At 42.8% G+C, this 13,120-nt stretch overlaps 1 protein-coding gene across 6 annotated transcripts in view; it reads right to left on the reverse strand.

Moving 5' to 3' along the window:
* CMIP (c-Maf inducing protein) overlaps positions 1-13,120 on the reverse strand; it is a 128,753-nt gene that overhangs the window by 53,811 nt on the left and 61,822 nt on the right. For 5 of the 6 annotated variants that reach the window (XM_035543200.1, XM_050713118.1, XM_050713121.1 and 2 more), the window contains exon 2: positions 5,138-5,263. In XM_035543200.1, the coding sequence (XP_035399093.1) occupies positions 5,138-5,263 (126 nt within the window). Of the gene's footprint in view, positions 1-5,137; positions 5,264-12,233; positions 12,350-13,120 lie in introns of those variants that run through there. The other variant, XM_035543202.2, reaches the window with a different exon arrangement.

A 13,120-nucleotide genomic window follows, 5' to 3' on the forward strand; every position in this document is an offset into this window, starting at 1 on the left:
CGTCTACAGTACCAACTTCACTCACAGGATTCATTTCAACAGTTTCAAAAGGACTGCTCACAGGAGGAAAATTGTACAAGAGATTAAATGCCTGCATATACACAGCTTTGGTCAACGTCAGTGTAAAGTAATGTACAAATACACAGCAAGGGAATTATTTTTTTCTGCACCCAAACTACTTCATTTCTTAGCCAAGAGTAGGAAGACAGTTTGTCATTAAAAAACAGTGAATTTCTAAAAACTAGTGTGTTTTTTTTTTCTAGGAAAAATAGGAAATCCAACACTTGTTGCATGCCAGTATCACAGCTAACATAAATATTCACGGCTCCACTGATACCAACATGCCTACAGCAACCAGCAACTACAGAAAATTTGTCATTTCCACCACACCATACGTGCCATGCCACTGAGTTTCTCTAACAGTAAGCTAGCAGCTCAGCATCCCTCGTTACTGCCATGTACGTCACTCAGAAGAATACAAGAACAGGCTTGTCCACGTGGAAAAAATTCCCAGATTTCTCCTTACACCAGCATCTTTCACACATGGGATTCTGCCATCTGAAAAGATGTTGCAATAAGTGGGATTTAAAGATCCAGATTCTGCTTTTAACTCTTCCTGGGTTTACTACGTGTTTCTTTCTCTTTCCCTTGCTTGCTCTCTGGTCAGCAGAAAGTGTTTTTGTTTTGCTTTCCTCCAGCTGATACCCATTACGGGGGCTCCTTCCCACATTTGCTGCTTGTGAAATTACACTCTGATTTTTCCCAATTACCTTCGATAGGTTATTCCAGCTATTTTACTATGAGTAGCAGAACGCCCTTCAACAACATGCACGCAGCACCCTAAACGCACATCGTGCTTTCCTGCTTTGTGTTTGTAAGACAACAGCACGAAGAGGCCGGTCTATTACTGATACTGAGGAGCTCACACTTCTTCAAAGGCTAAATTTAGTTTATATTTCCCTGGCCTATAGAGCTTGTGTCCAGCGAAACAGCTCCAGCAACACCCCCTCTTGCACCTGCTAGCCTAACTGCAGGAAAGGAAGAAGAAAAAATCCACAAGAGCTGAGTGCTTCGCATCGGAAGGACCAGGGACTGGATCAGCTGGCGAGAGGCAGGAGAACATCGTGCTGCATCGCACACGGAGATGGCTTCTCCATGCGATCCCAGCCCAGATGAAGCCCTTTGCTGCCTGAGAACCAAATAATCCTCCTCCAAAACCCAGGTAGATGCATCCTGTTATCATGATCGGATTTCCTAAGAGGAGCTGCATCACCTCCGGCACTGTTTGTCAGTTCTCATGTGTTAAAATAGGCTGGGATGGGTCAGTGCTGCTATGGGAGGACATTAGGATGATGTAAGGAAAGGTAATGGCACTCTTCCTTCTCTGACTCATCCCTGTGCAGTAACAAGCCAGAAATAGACCTTGGTGACAGCAGACGGGGGGATGAGAGCTTGAACATGGACTTGAACTCTCTTGTGGCATTTATCATGCATGGCACAGACAAACACACGGAGGATGTCCTAACACGACGCGACAACATCCCCTTACGGGACTGCTGGGAGCAAATTTCCATTCTAAGGGAAATTCCCGTTGTCCGAAGTTTTCTTCTGCTTCAAATCAGTGAAAAAGAAATGAAATTTTAAACTTCTCTGCAAAATGAAAGATCTGGAAAACCTGTAATTCATTAACCACTACAATGCTTCATTTTATGTCAAACCATGTCAATAGTATCCCATGGTTTTAGAGAATTCAGAAAAATAGCACATACAAAAACAAATAAAACTGAAAGTAATCAGAAATATAAATCGGGGGGAAAGTCAAAAGAGTTCATTTGAACATTTTCTTGTATTTAAAACTCATTTAGATCGACTCTTTAGGGGTGGGGGAAGAGAACAAAACCACAAACAGATTTCACCACAAGTGCACTTCAGAAGAAACATTATTGGGAACGTGTTTTGGACTAGTTTTACTTGTTCCACTATCACACGCTTCCTGATAGCAGAGTCTGACATTACACCAGAACGTGCTGCTGCTTAGACTAGCAAGGCAGAATGATTTTATAGAAGATTTGAAGTCCCGATTTCTCATGAATATATTGAAGTCTCTTGGAAATCTGAAAATAACTGAAGCATGCAAGGGCTAATTTCTCAGCATCTCAGTTTCCCAGCACCTCGGTGAATAAATCTTTTGGATACTTAAGAGTATTTGTCACATATAACAGAGAATTTCTGCTGAACGCAGTTACTAGGTAAATCCATTTCTTGCATCTTGATTTCTTAAGTATACTTAACTTTTGGTAAACTTTTGGATCTGTGAATACACATTACGGCTGTATATGGGGACTCTATTTTTATACTTCCTCTGATCTGGCCACATTTGATGAATCCAGACACTACTAGGGACTAAATCATACTAAAAACATTTTCAATGTTTGTATTTTCAATTATGTTGAAATACCCATAGAGTTATACTGTAATGCGATCCAGTCTGCACAGACAGTCAACAGTAAACAGAAGAACAGCTCATTCCATTTATCAGTTCCTAGGAGGTTACACAAAGACACCAAGCTTTTTGAAGAAAATACCAAAACATCCACACTTAGATGCTAATTTCTTACAAATGTAATTATTTGTGGGTTTCGTCTGTTTGTTTTAAAGAAACACGTGGCAGGCTGCTCCAGATTCAGCTGTGCATGCCCTACCAAATTCCCTTTAAACTCAGCAGGGAGCTGTGGGTTCAAGTTATCTTCTTTCCTATGAAGGAAGCCAGTAGAGGCAGCCACCAGAAGCTACGGCATAAAGACTTAAAAACCGAATTTTGAAAGTCAGATGCAACTATTCTAGCTGTTGAAACAGACAGAAACATAATCGCTAGCACCGCTAAGCAAATTTATGGAAAAGCAGAGTCAAAATTATCTCAAGAAAAAATCACAATCATCCACCTTGACAAATGAGTTTCTCTCTAATTAATTCAATTAATGGATTAGGCAAGGAAGATTTCATCAATAATGAAGACCCTAATCTAGCTGTTGGGAAACCGTGGTTTGTCTGCCTGCCTTCCCTGGTGTCACGCACTGGAGAGTCTTTTCAAACCACAGAATCAGGACTCTGGTGGACTTGCAGCAGCCTGTCTGACATTCAGACTCCCTACGCTCCCTGGAAACGCCTAAAATCAGTAAGACATTTTGAGCCACAGAAATGTGCTAGGCGCCAAGCAGAGGCATGTGCATATGCATTGTGTGCAACAGGCCACGCGTCTGTGCTCCAAGGACATGTAAAAAGATGCACAAATGCTACCTATGCACCAGCAGAGCCCACGTCCATGAGGTTACATGTCCTCAGGTCGTCCCAAACTTACTTGAGCTGCACTGGGGGAATGGCTGCAGCCTCCATTTGCAGGGCTGCAAAACGCCAGACTACATCAGTGAGGTAAATGAAAAGGAGCTCCAGAAATACACTCCACAAAGGATGTGGCCATGAATATTTCCACATACACCTCTACCCATTCCTGAGTGACGGTGTATTTGCTATGTTGAAAATCACCAAAACCTCATGATATTTTTATGACATTCCAAAGCTGTTCCAAACCCCAAGCACAGGAACCACGTGAAGGGCTGAAGTCAGGTTCTGTGCTCCCTGAGCCACTGGTAAACAGCTCTGCACACAAATGGGCCCATCAGCCTGTCTGAAATGAAGGCAAAGGAGACCTGGAGTAATAATAGCACAACCCAGTCTTCCTCGTATTGGTTTCCCAACTCAGAGACAATTTTGTTTCACACTCCTACAGACATCTGTGCTATGCAGAACACAGGTCAGCTCAGCACCTAGCCCCAGGCTGCTAAATGATGCCACTTGGATTATTTCCTCATTAACTGCAGATCCAGCCAGTTCAGAAGAGCTTTGTTGAAGCCCTCCCTGGATACAGATGGTGCCACGTGCTCTGTGGCCCTACAGGGCCTCCTGCCACCCATTCACCGATGAAAAATAATGACATGCTGGCCTGCGTACCATGGTTCTCGCAGACAAACCATCCAGTAGACACGGTCATCAGAGTCATTGACTATGCTATCACGTATCATTCATTGCATTCCCATTTTTTTTAACCCACTGAACTATATTTCCTGCAAAAGTAGTACAGTGAAAATGTGCACACCCAAACACGCAAGATCCATTATGATCAATCTTTTGAAGTTGTTCAGAGCTTTCCAAGAAAAATATCCTATGCAACTTTTCATGAGTTACCACAGTTTAAACTGATCTTTCCTTCACAGTTTCTGCAGGAATCGCTCACCCAGTCTGTTCACAATCCTAGTTATGCAAAGTGCATATACACAACCATAACTGTATTCAACTGACAAAAAAACAAATTCCCAAAGGATAACAGCTATCAGTTTGTCTTTGCGACAATGCTGAGAACTCTATATGAGCTAAGCTGGAGTCAATTTAGTCTTTTTCAAGTTACAAATGCTTATAATCTGTCCATGGGCAACCAGCTGGGTTTTCAGTTATTTTTCTTTCCCTACTCCAAACTAGCGTCAGAGGCCAGGGCTGTGGAGTGCACTTCTGTCACTAATGACCTACAAAGTCCTACAAAGCCTCACGAGTGGATGAAGAAATCTGGAATAGTGTAAACGCAGCGTCTTCTGTTGGAAAACAGCACTTAGAGAACTACCAGATGTAGACACCCATACAAATATACACCCTCAATTGAAACCTTTCAGTGAAGGCCAGATACCTTTTAAAAAATACCTGTTAGTTCCAGTGCCAGCTATGGTTTTCCTATACAAATTGGAGGATGATCTTTTTGATTTGTTTCACTCAGGAATAAATGTATAAATAGACTTGTTCCAGGCCCAAATTAATGCGCCTTTCCACAGAGCACTATTTTGATGCATAAAACCATCAAGAAGATTAAATCATTGTGCCCCACAGTTCTCGTTCTGACTGTCAAACAACCTGGAGAGTTTCGGAGGTATCACTCTGAGCAAATTTGCTGGCAGACAGATAACTTGACAGCACTAAGTTCTCTGCCTTTTCTGAGTCCAGCTAATTAGGACTAGATTTCCTGAACAGCAAACAAAAATTCAATGAGATTCATAGTTAGAAAATGAGATCTGTAGTTCTGTGTTTACTGTACCTGCAGTAAGACAGTACCCCCCGGGATTGTGAGCTGTAAACAGTACTTAGGGGCGTTCTCCCAGGACAGCAGTTGAACATCTTCAATAGCACTGTAGGAAATGGAGTTTTCCATGTACCCAGTTGGCTGCAGAAAAACAAGAGAGAGAGGAAAAAAATGTTTACTTAGTCATCAGAAGTTTCACAATTTCAAAGTAAGAACAGCACTATCAAAATTACTCTTGATGTTGAAAGTATCTGCAATATATCTAATTGTAAAACAAAATACCCACACTAGCAATTCAGCAGCAAGATCAGTCCAGCCACTGTCATCCAACTTGTTCGTGGGTTAAGAACACCCACATAAAAACAAACCCAGGCCAGACACAGGTGCATGAAACACCAAAATGCCAAGCTGAATTTGTTTTGGATCCAAAATCAATGGAACCTAATTTCCAGTTGAGCTGAGCTACGAAGGTGCCTGGCTATATGCTTGCAATCAATGTGAAAAGAAGCATCTCAATCCTACAGACAGAACAGAAGTATATTGTATTTAGGTGGCTTTATTCCGCATTCTCCTTCATCTCTCTGGCTGCCCTCACCTCTTAAACTCATAAGCAGAAGCAGAGCAACCGGACCTACTCATCACAGCCCATACACAAGTACCAGTCTCCTGCAGAGACTGCTGATGGCCAGTTTCAAGCGAAAGTTACAATTAAAACATAAATAAGTAGCTGCGCATTGCAATTACATGTACAACGTAAATTGATAGTAGCAAGGAAACCAAGCTAAACATGAAACTCCTCATTAGCATCCCAGTAACTCGCAGGCATTACAGAAGTACAATTATATCTGAAGTGGAGATAAGCTGAAATAACATATATACAGGAGCAAACATAAAATCATGTCCTAAACATGAATAAATACACAGATACAGGTGTGTACCTATTGAGAATGCATATATACACTGTACTTTATGCAAGTCTTCATGTATTTGAAGTAGCTGCAGTATTTAACAGACGTCACTTATTTTGCTGTGCTATCGTGTAAGCCAACCGATCGGTATTGCTGTGGCAGAGTAACTATTTTTCTCTACAAACGCTGATTAATCCCACCACGTGGATAAGCCCTCGTGTTGGCCACATCTTGAGAGAGAATGGAGCTTGTTACACTTGTGAATAATTTTCTTACCATTACTGGTTTGCATCTAACTGAAACTTCTCAAACTTACTCCCACTGTGCTCAGTACATAAGTTATTTTTAGCTGCCAGTCTTGAAATAAAGAAAGCAAGGGAGGAACCACATCTACTTCGGGGCAAACAGGGCCACCTCCGAACATCACAACACGGGATTCCTGGGGGCGAGTGTGAAACAAGCAAATGGCATTTGAAAGGTCTCTGCTTTTTATTGGTATGGCTTTCTTCCATAAGTTAAGTGGGTGGTGCATCTGGAAGTCCTACCTTTACGTTACACACTTCATGTGTGTCCCTAAGGGCATAAGGAGCATCGGCCTAAACGCAACGGGGCCCTGTCATGCAGCCTTGATGCTTCAAAGCGCCGGTCAACTTTTCAGCCAGAATATTCAGCAAGCCTACGAAGTACAGGAAGGTTTATTTTACACGAGGCCTTGCTGAAAACAAATTTCAGTGTCTCCTTAATGAAACCCTTGTTATGCAGGAAGCATGATAAACTTCTGCTTATTCATTTACCCACAATATTGTTCTACACTAGTGACTGGAATCCCAGTGGCTTAATGCTGATACTGTACGTCACGCGTTGCCTACTGGAGAGTAATTATCTTGTTCTCACAGGAAGCCGAAGGCCCAGGATCCTTCGGTAATAAGCATTACAACACTCAGGGAAAAATATGAAAACAGCCAGCATAAAATCTAGTATACTCGGGAGGCACAGTTATCAAAAACATGCTCTGAAAGACTGGAGAGGGGAGAAATCCAGGACTAGTAAATGCAAATATAAAATTAAGTGAATCAAAGCAATTTAAATGTCTCTCTCAAGAAGGTGCTGACTGCCCTTAATACCCTCCATTAACTTCAAAGAGGACGTGAAGAACTCTCACAGGATCTGTTCCCAAGAGAAGCCTCCTCTACACCTTAAAGTGTCCATTCAAACAACAGCGAAGACAACCGATCCCGTTCAACTGCAGCTCTTACAAATGACTTCATCCCAGACATAAATCCTGCATAAACTTTTCTTTGAGGAGAAGGGAATAACATTGAGCTCTGCAGTCTGCAAAGGATGAGAAGACTGCCTAACCTATAAGGTGAATTATAGAGGTGGCCAATTCCTCCAGATGAAAGCGTTAGGCCACTGGGGTGGTTTACACAGCACTCTGTACGATCCCACCTCCAAAATTTCTACCCAGCCACACCTCACACAAAGCCTCACTACAATTGTTGCCCATCCTATTCAAAAACCCAACAGCCCAAACCTCCTTTAATCCCCGTAAGCACTGCCATATGCATTGTTTCTGTTTACCTTTCAAACACCATGCTCTAGAAAGTGAGGTATTTTCAGAGCTGGTGTTTTTGGAGTTAAAACACGCTATAGGCAGTTTCACCTCTGTTTTGCAACAGAAAGTCTAGAGCTAATGATTTGTTACTGCACAGAGCTCCTGAAACGGTGCTTGTAGATGTTGTTGAACACAGAGGATCACTCTCCCACATTAGGGCCGTGCAGAAATGCCCTAAAAGAGAAACCGAAATAGGACAGGAGGCCTCCCAGCGCTGCCAGGGGCTCGGCTGAGATGCTCGATGCAGAGACCAGTGCAGCAGCTCCATGGAGGCCAGCCCCAATGTCGGTGTCCTTTCCCTAATCCCTGGGCACACACAGATGCAGGACAGTGGTGTTCCCTCATTGTGTTTTCACAAGACCAAGCACGGTTCAGCCGTTTATCAGGAAATGTCCCGAGGTAAAACCACAGCCTGAGTCACTGGTTCCTCTTAAAACACAGGCGATTTTGACATTCAGGTACGTGAATGTCAATCACCGTGAATCACTGTGGTTGATAAATAAGCACTGCAAGCCTCGAAGCCTCTCATTTTCCAGCAGGTCTTGCTTGCACAACCCCCCAGAAGCTGCATCCTCACCCACAGCTCGCTCCATGGGGAATTCAAATCATACATGCAAGACCAGAAATGCGTATTCACACATTTGAGAATACCTAAAAAAGAAGTGAGACCGACCCTCGGTGGATCACCATGAAGCATCTGGCATCCATCCTGGTTTTATGCAACATCCTCACCTCCGCGCGCCTGCTTTGCCTCTGCCCGTACAAATACTTGTTTGGCTGTGGTGTCAGGCCGATCAGGGCACTGATCCTGCTTTTGCCAAAATACCTTTTATCTGGTTCAGTCCCATTTGTAACATGAAACAGAAACTGGCATGTTAACATAACGTAGGGGGCAGCACATCACGGGGCAGGGAGCGAGCAGTGAGGACCAGAGTATTGCAGTCTAATTATTGGCATGAGACATTTCACAGTCCAAAACCACAGCATCTTTGAGGAGTAATATATCATACTCAGTTGAAAACGCCTTTATTCAAGAAAATAATAATTCTTAATATTATAGCTGTCATTTTTGAAGGGAGATTTATATTTCTTGGCAAAGCCTGAAATCTATCACATGAGGCAAGATTATGCACTCTTCTCATTCACTCTACAAAATTAATCCTGACTTAGGAAACTTTGGCCTGAGAATCTACGTGTATCCGTTTACAGATTTACAGTCACAGCTTTAACTTCTGGCTAACTATTTGCTGTTGAAAATGCTCTGGAAAACTGTAAGAGACTCATAAATGAAAAAGAAATGTATTAGAACAAACAAAAACCCTAAGTCAAGGAAACATTTTCTCTTCACATTAGCCTTTAGCCTGCTAACGAAATATGCAACTTTTCCACTGGGAAATCAGGTATGTTTTAAACTCAGTGAGAACGTTGCCTTTTTTTCAGTTCTGCAAAGATTTATTAATCGTACAGCTTTGAAACAACTTGGGTCCAGAATAGCCACACACCAAAACTTACTATAAATCAAATCTTGGGGGAATCCAGCACTCCCAAAACTGGAAGAACATTTAGGCTCATGTGTAAGGCTAGTTTTCTCTTAGCATTTCTGGGAAAAGTCAGCAGCAGAAGACTACTCAATAATGCAAAAATCTGCCCACTTGTTTCCATGGGAAATTCTAAAAGGGAAAGAATAAACATGACGTCCATTGTTAATATGAGGCTTGTAGGCACTTACTCATATAATAACGTACTAAACCTTCAGCTGCATATTTTCCAAAGAAAGCATCTAGAAAAGATGAATTCTACAAATATAGATGGTTATTTGCATTAAAACATATTTGGACTGGCAACTCCCACCGACATAACAACAATAAAGAATGATTTTCCCAATTAAATACTCTAGCTGGTGGGAGGAAATGGGGCTGTTCCAGCCCCTTGCTCTTCCACTCTCAGGTGCTTATTTCTCTCTTGGCTGCTTTTAAGAAGTATGTTGCTGTGTCCCAGGACAATGAGCACACTGTACTGCATATAAGTTTGCCATACCCAAACAAGACTAGGTCTTGAACAACATGTAGGAAGAGTTGATTGCTCTCAAAACTTTGATGGGAGTGGATACTCTTCAGTCTGCACAGTGAAGGGTAATGGACTCTGAAACTGCTGAAAACAATGGATGATTTGAAATAAATCTCTGTTAAGAGACATCCACGGCTCCAGAGAACACCCCTGCAAATGTAGCTATTTCAGATAAGAGCAATTAACATCTTTGTTCATTAACTATATAACCTATCCGAAGACATTTATCAAGTTAAGCAATTAGTAGTACTACGCCACAATATGCAGCGCAGTACGATTTGTCTCACTCTTGATTTGGAAGAATTTACTGCCATGTACACTTGTCGGAATGACTTGCAAGAACTAAAAGTCACTGTTAACCTCATGAAGATGAATGTAATAGGAAAATAGAAAGGCTACCAGCGGTGAGACACCCAGCTCTGTCCCAAAGCTGCACAAAGGAATTTTGGAGCTTCCTTGGAACAACGTTCTTACCTACCATACTTCCCTGCCCCCTGGCCTGCCTCCATCATCACCATTCCCCTTCTAGCCTCACTGACAAGTTGGAGGTTTCATGTGTTACACCATAAAAAGAGATCTCGCTTGTTCCACGCATCGGGAGTAGGAACGCGCTGGGGACAAGGGTGGCCAATCCAGGGACGCCTGTGGAAGGGGCCTCTCCTTGGGGTGAATCTCTATTCTTTCTGCTTGGAGTCCCCTTTTTTCCTACCTGTCTAAAAGTGCAGTAGGGATGCTTGTTGGGGTTTTGGTTGGTTGGTTTTGGAGCTTTTTCATACATGGAAACCCACGTGAACACAGTGGTCCAAACCCTCAGGGCGCAGTGGTCCAAATCCTCTACCCATCTATGTCAGCTGAAGCCAAGGGTACACTAGCACAAAGTTAATTACAGGAGAAAGAGGAAGGGTTCTTCCTACCATGTTTATTTTTGTGTGGGTGACTGTGTGTATAAACACCCATGCGTGTATGTGTGTGTGTAAATGTACACACATACACCTGTCTTTCTGTATAGCTACAGAGAGATAATAAAACACAGTAAAAACACATCCTATCTGTGTTTCTCTGGACAAAAACACAGCAGGAATTGTCATATATCCAGTGCAAACTAGCTCAATGTTAGTGATAACATTTAACCAAGAGAGGCCAGATCCTCAACTGAGCCGATCACCCAAAAGATTTCAGTGGAACTTGACGGATTTATACCAGCTGGGAAGCTGACTCACAAATTCAACAGAAATTCAACCAAATCAAGCTTTGCAGCTATTTTTTTGCACCTTCTTTCCTCTAATATTTAAGACAACCGGGACCGAAGGCTGTTGCATTAATTAACCTTACAAAACTTATAAAAATGTAAGAGCTGCCAGGAAGAAACAGATTATCCCAGGCTGTGCAGAAAAAATAAATTCCACTCTGCAGTGGGTCTGAAGTCTCCATCCTATGGAGCTACAGAAAACGGACAGGACAGAACTGCTCACTTTAGAGCTGAGAATCAAAAATAAAAATGGTGTTGTCCATGCTAAGATATATGATCAAGAAAATCACAGAAATCAGAGCAGCTGGCAAAGGGAAGAACTTCAAATTAATTCAGATCTGAAGCAAGTTTAAAGTACAGAACAGAAGTTCATCATTAAGAAGGGAAAATAAGGTCATATTATGGGATATGTACCATGACAGGTGAGTCAAACAAGCAGGAAAAAAGCATTAATTATGTTAACTGAAATGCATATAGAGTTTTTTTAATGAGAAGATTCTTCTCTTTTGCTGTCAAAACCAGCTGAAGAACCACTTTTAAGTGCTCAGTTTATTTTACCAACAGAACTATTTGAATTTGTGGGAGGAAAATAAGACGTGTATCTTGAAGACTTTCTGAAGACATCCATCATCATGATGGCCCTATCCAAGAGTCCATAAAAAAAAATCAACCGTTTGTCTTTGTGGCAAGCTTAGCATGGCAAAGGGAACACCACTGACACTTCTAGTAATACTGAATGCTTCTTATTTTCGGTGCTGGAGTCTGAAAATCTCTCAGTGTCCTGCTAAGAGGGATGAGAGCCTGCTGTAAGCTGCACCTGATCTATTGTGGGGCTGGAGGCTGACCGCAGCTTGTCACCGGGATGGCCAGATCCTGGCACAGCTGCCCCAGGCCGGTGAGCAGGAGCTGTGTTTGATGCAACCTCCCATGCTCAGCAGGACTTTGACAGTCATGAGCCGGACTCGCTGGCCACGTGGAGCACCTCTGCTCTTCAGGCGTGTGCTGCAGCCTTCAAAGCCCTGCTGGCTTCAGTGGGGGCAGAGCAGTTTGCAGCTCAGAGAAGGCTCAGAGAGGGCACAGTGACAAAGAGGGATTGCTCATCACCTAGGAATGTATTCCTATATTGCACAGGCTGCCTGGACTGCATTTCTGAAATGCTTTGCAGTTACATAGTATCCCCAATCAAAGGAAAGCAAAGCACTAATAACTGCAAATATTAGCCTCGCAGTGAACTTAGGAAAATTGAAAAGAGGAATCATTATCCCCGCTTACCAACGTGGAAGAAAATCTCAGCTAAGGTTGCAGCTGCACCATGTTCTCGATCATGCCCTAGGTGACATGAGAACTCTGCGATGTGGGAAAAGAGCTCAGACTTCCTGAGTCCGACCATGTGAACTGGCTCCAAAGGCATCCTCCTCCTTCATCCTCCAAAATTGCACAACCGACCCGTGAGAAGCGCCGTTCTTTAACAGGATCACATTTGCTATCCCTCAGCATTAATCACAGCTATTTCACCCTCCCGAGGAGGAAACGCTCAGCAATTTTGACAAGATGGACGGGTTCTTTTTCTACCTTCCTTGAAATTACTTCAGGGAGGAGGGGACAGGACCAGCCACCACGCGGCAGGGACGTACCTTTCCAGAGTTGCATGGACTTATTGCAGAAGACTGTACGCACACGTTCTTCTGCAGAACAAATGTTAGAGAAATATGGGAAAATCCCTGATTTTTGCCCAGAACACGAAGCATCTAGTGACTGCTAAGCAGATCTTTGCTAAGTCACCATAGCAACTATGATGTGACAGAAAACAAAACTGCATCCACAAACTGCTCTCAAGTCAAGGCTGCTCTCTGTTCTCAGTTCTCTTTCAAGAAGTCAGCCTTGTCACACGCTATGAAACGTTTCAAACGCTGACAAACCAGAGAGAGGAAAAGCACTGGGTGTAAGGATTTCAGGCCAAGCCAGCCATGATCGGCGCTAAACAAAAACGCCACCTTTTGATGATTGTTTTAACCAGAGACAGCCCTGAGAGCTGGAAATGAAAGTTCATCAGCTGATTTCAAAGACAAAGTTGGTCCCTGGGAAAAAAATCAGTCTGTTAAGTAACTGGAAACGTGGCCATACTGACCTGTACTATGAACAGAAAATCTCTGCTCAGT

This window comes from Cygnus atratus, chromosome 12 (genome assembly GCF_013377495.2).
Source record: "Cygnus atratus isolate AKBS03 ecotype Queensland, Australia chromosome 12, CAtr_DNAZoo_HiC_assembly, whole genome shotgun sequence".
Taxonomy (NCBI): Eukaryota; Metazoa; Chordata; class Aves; order Anseriformes; family Anatidae; genus Cygnus; species Cygnus atratus.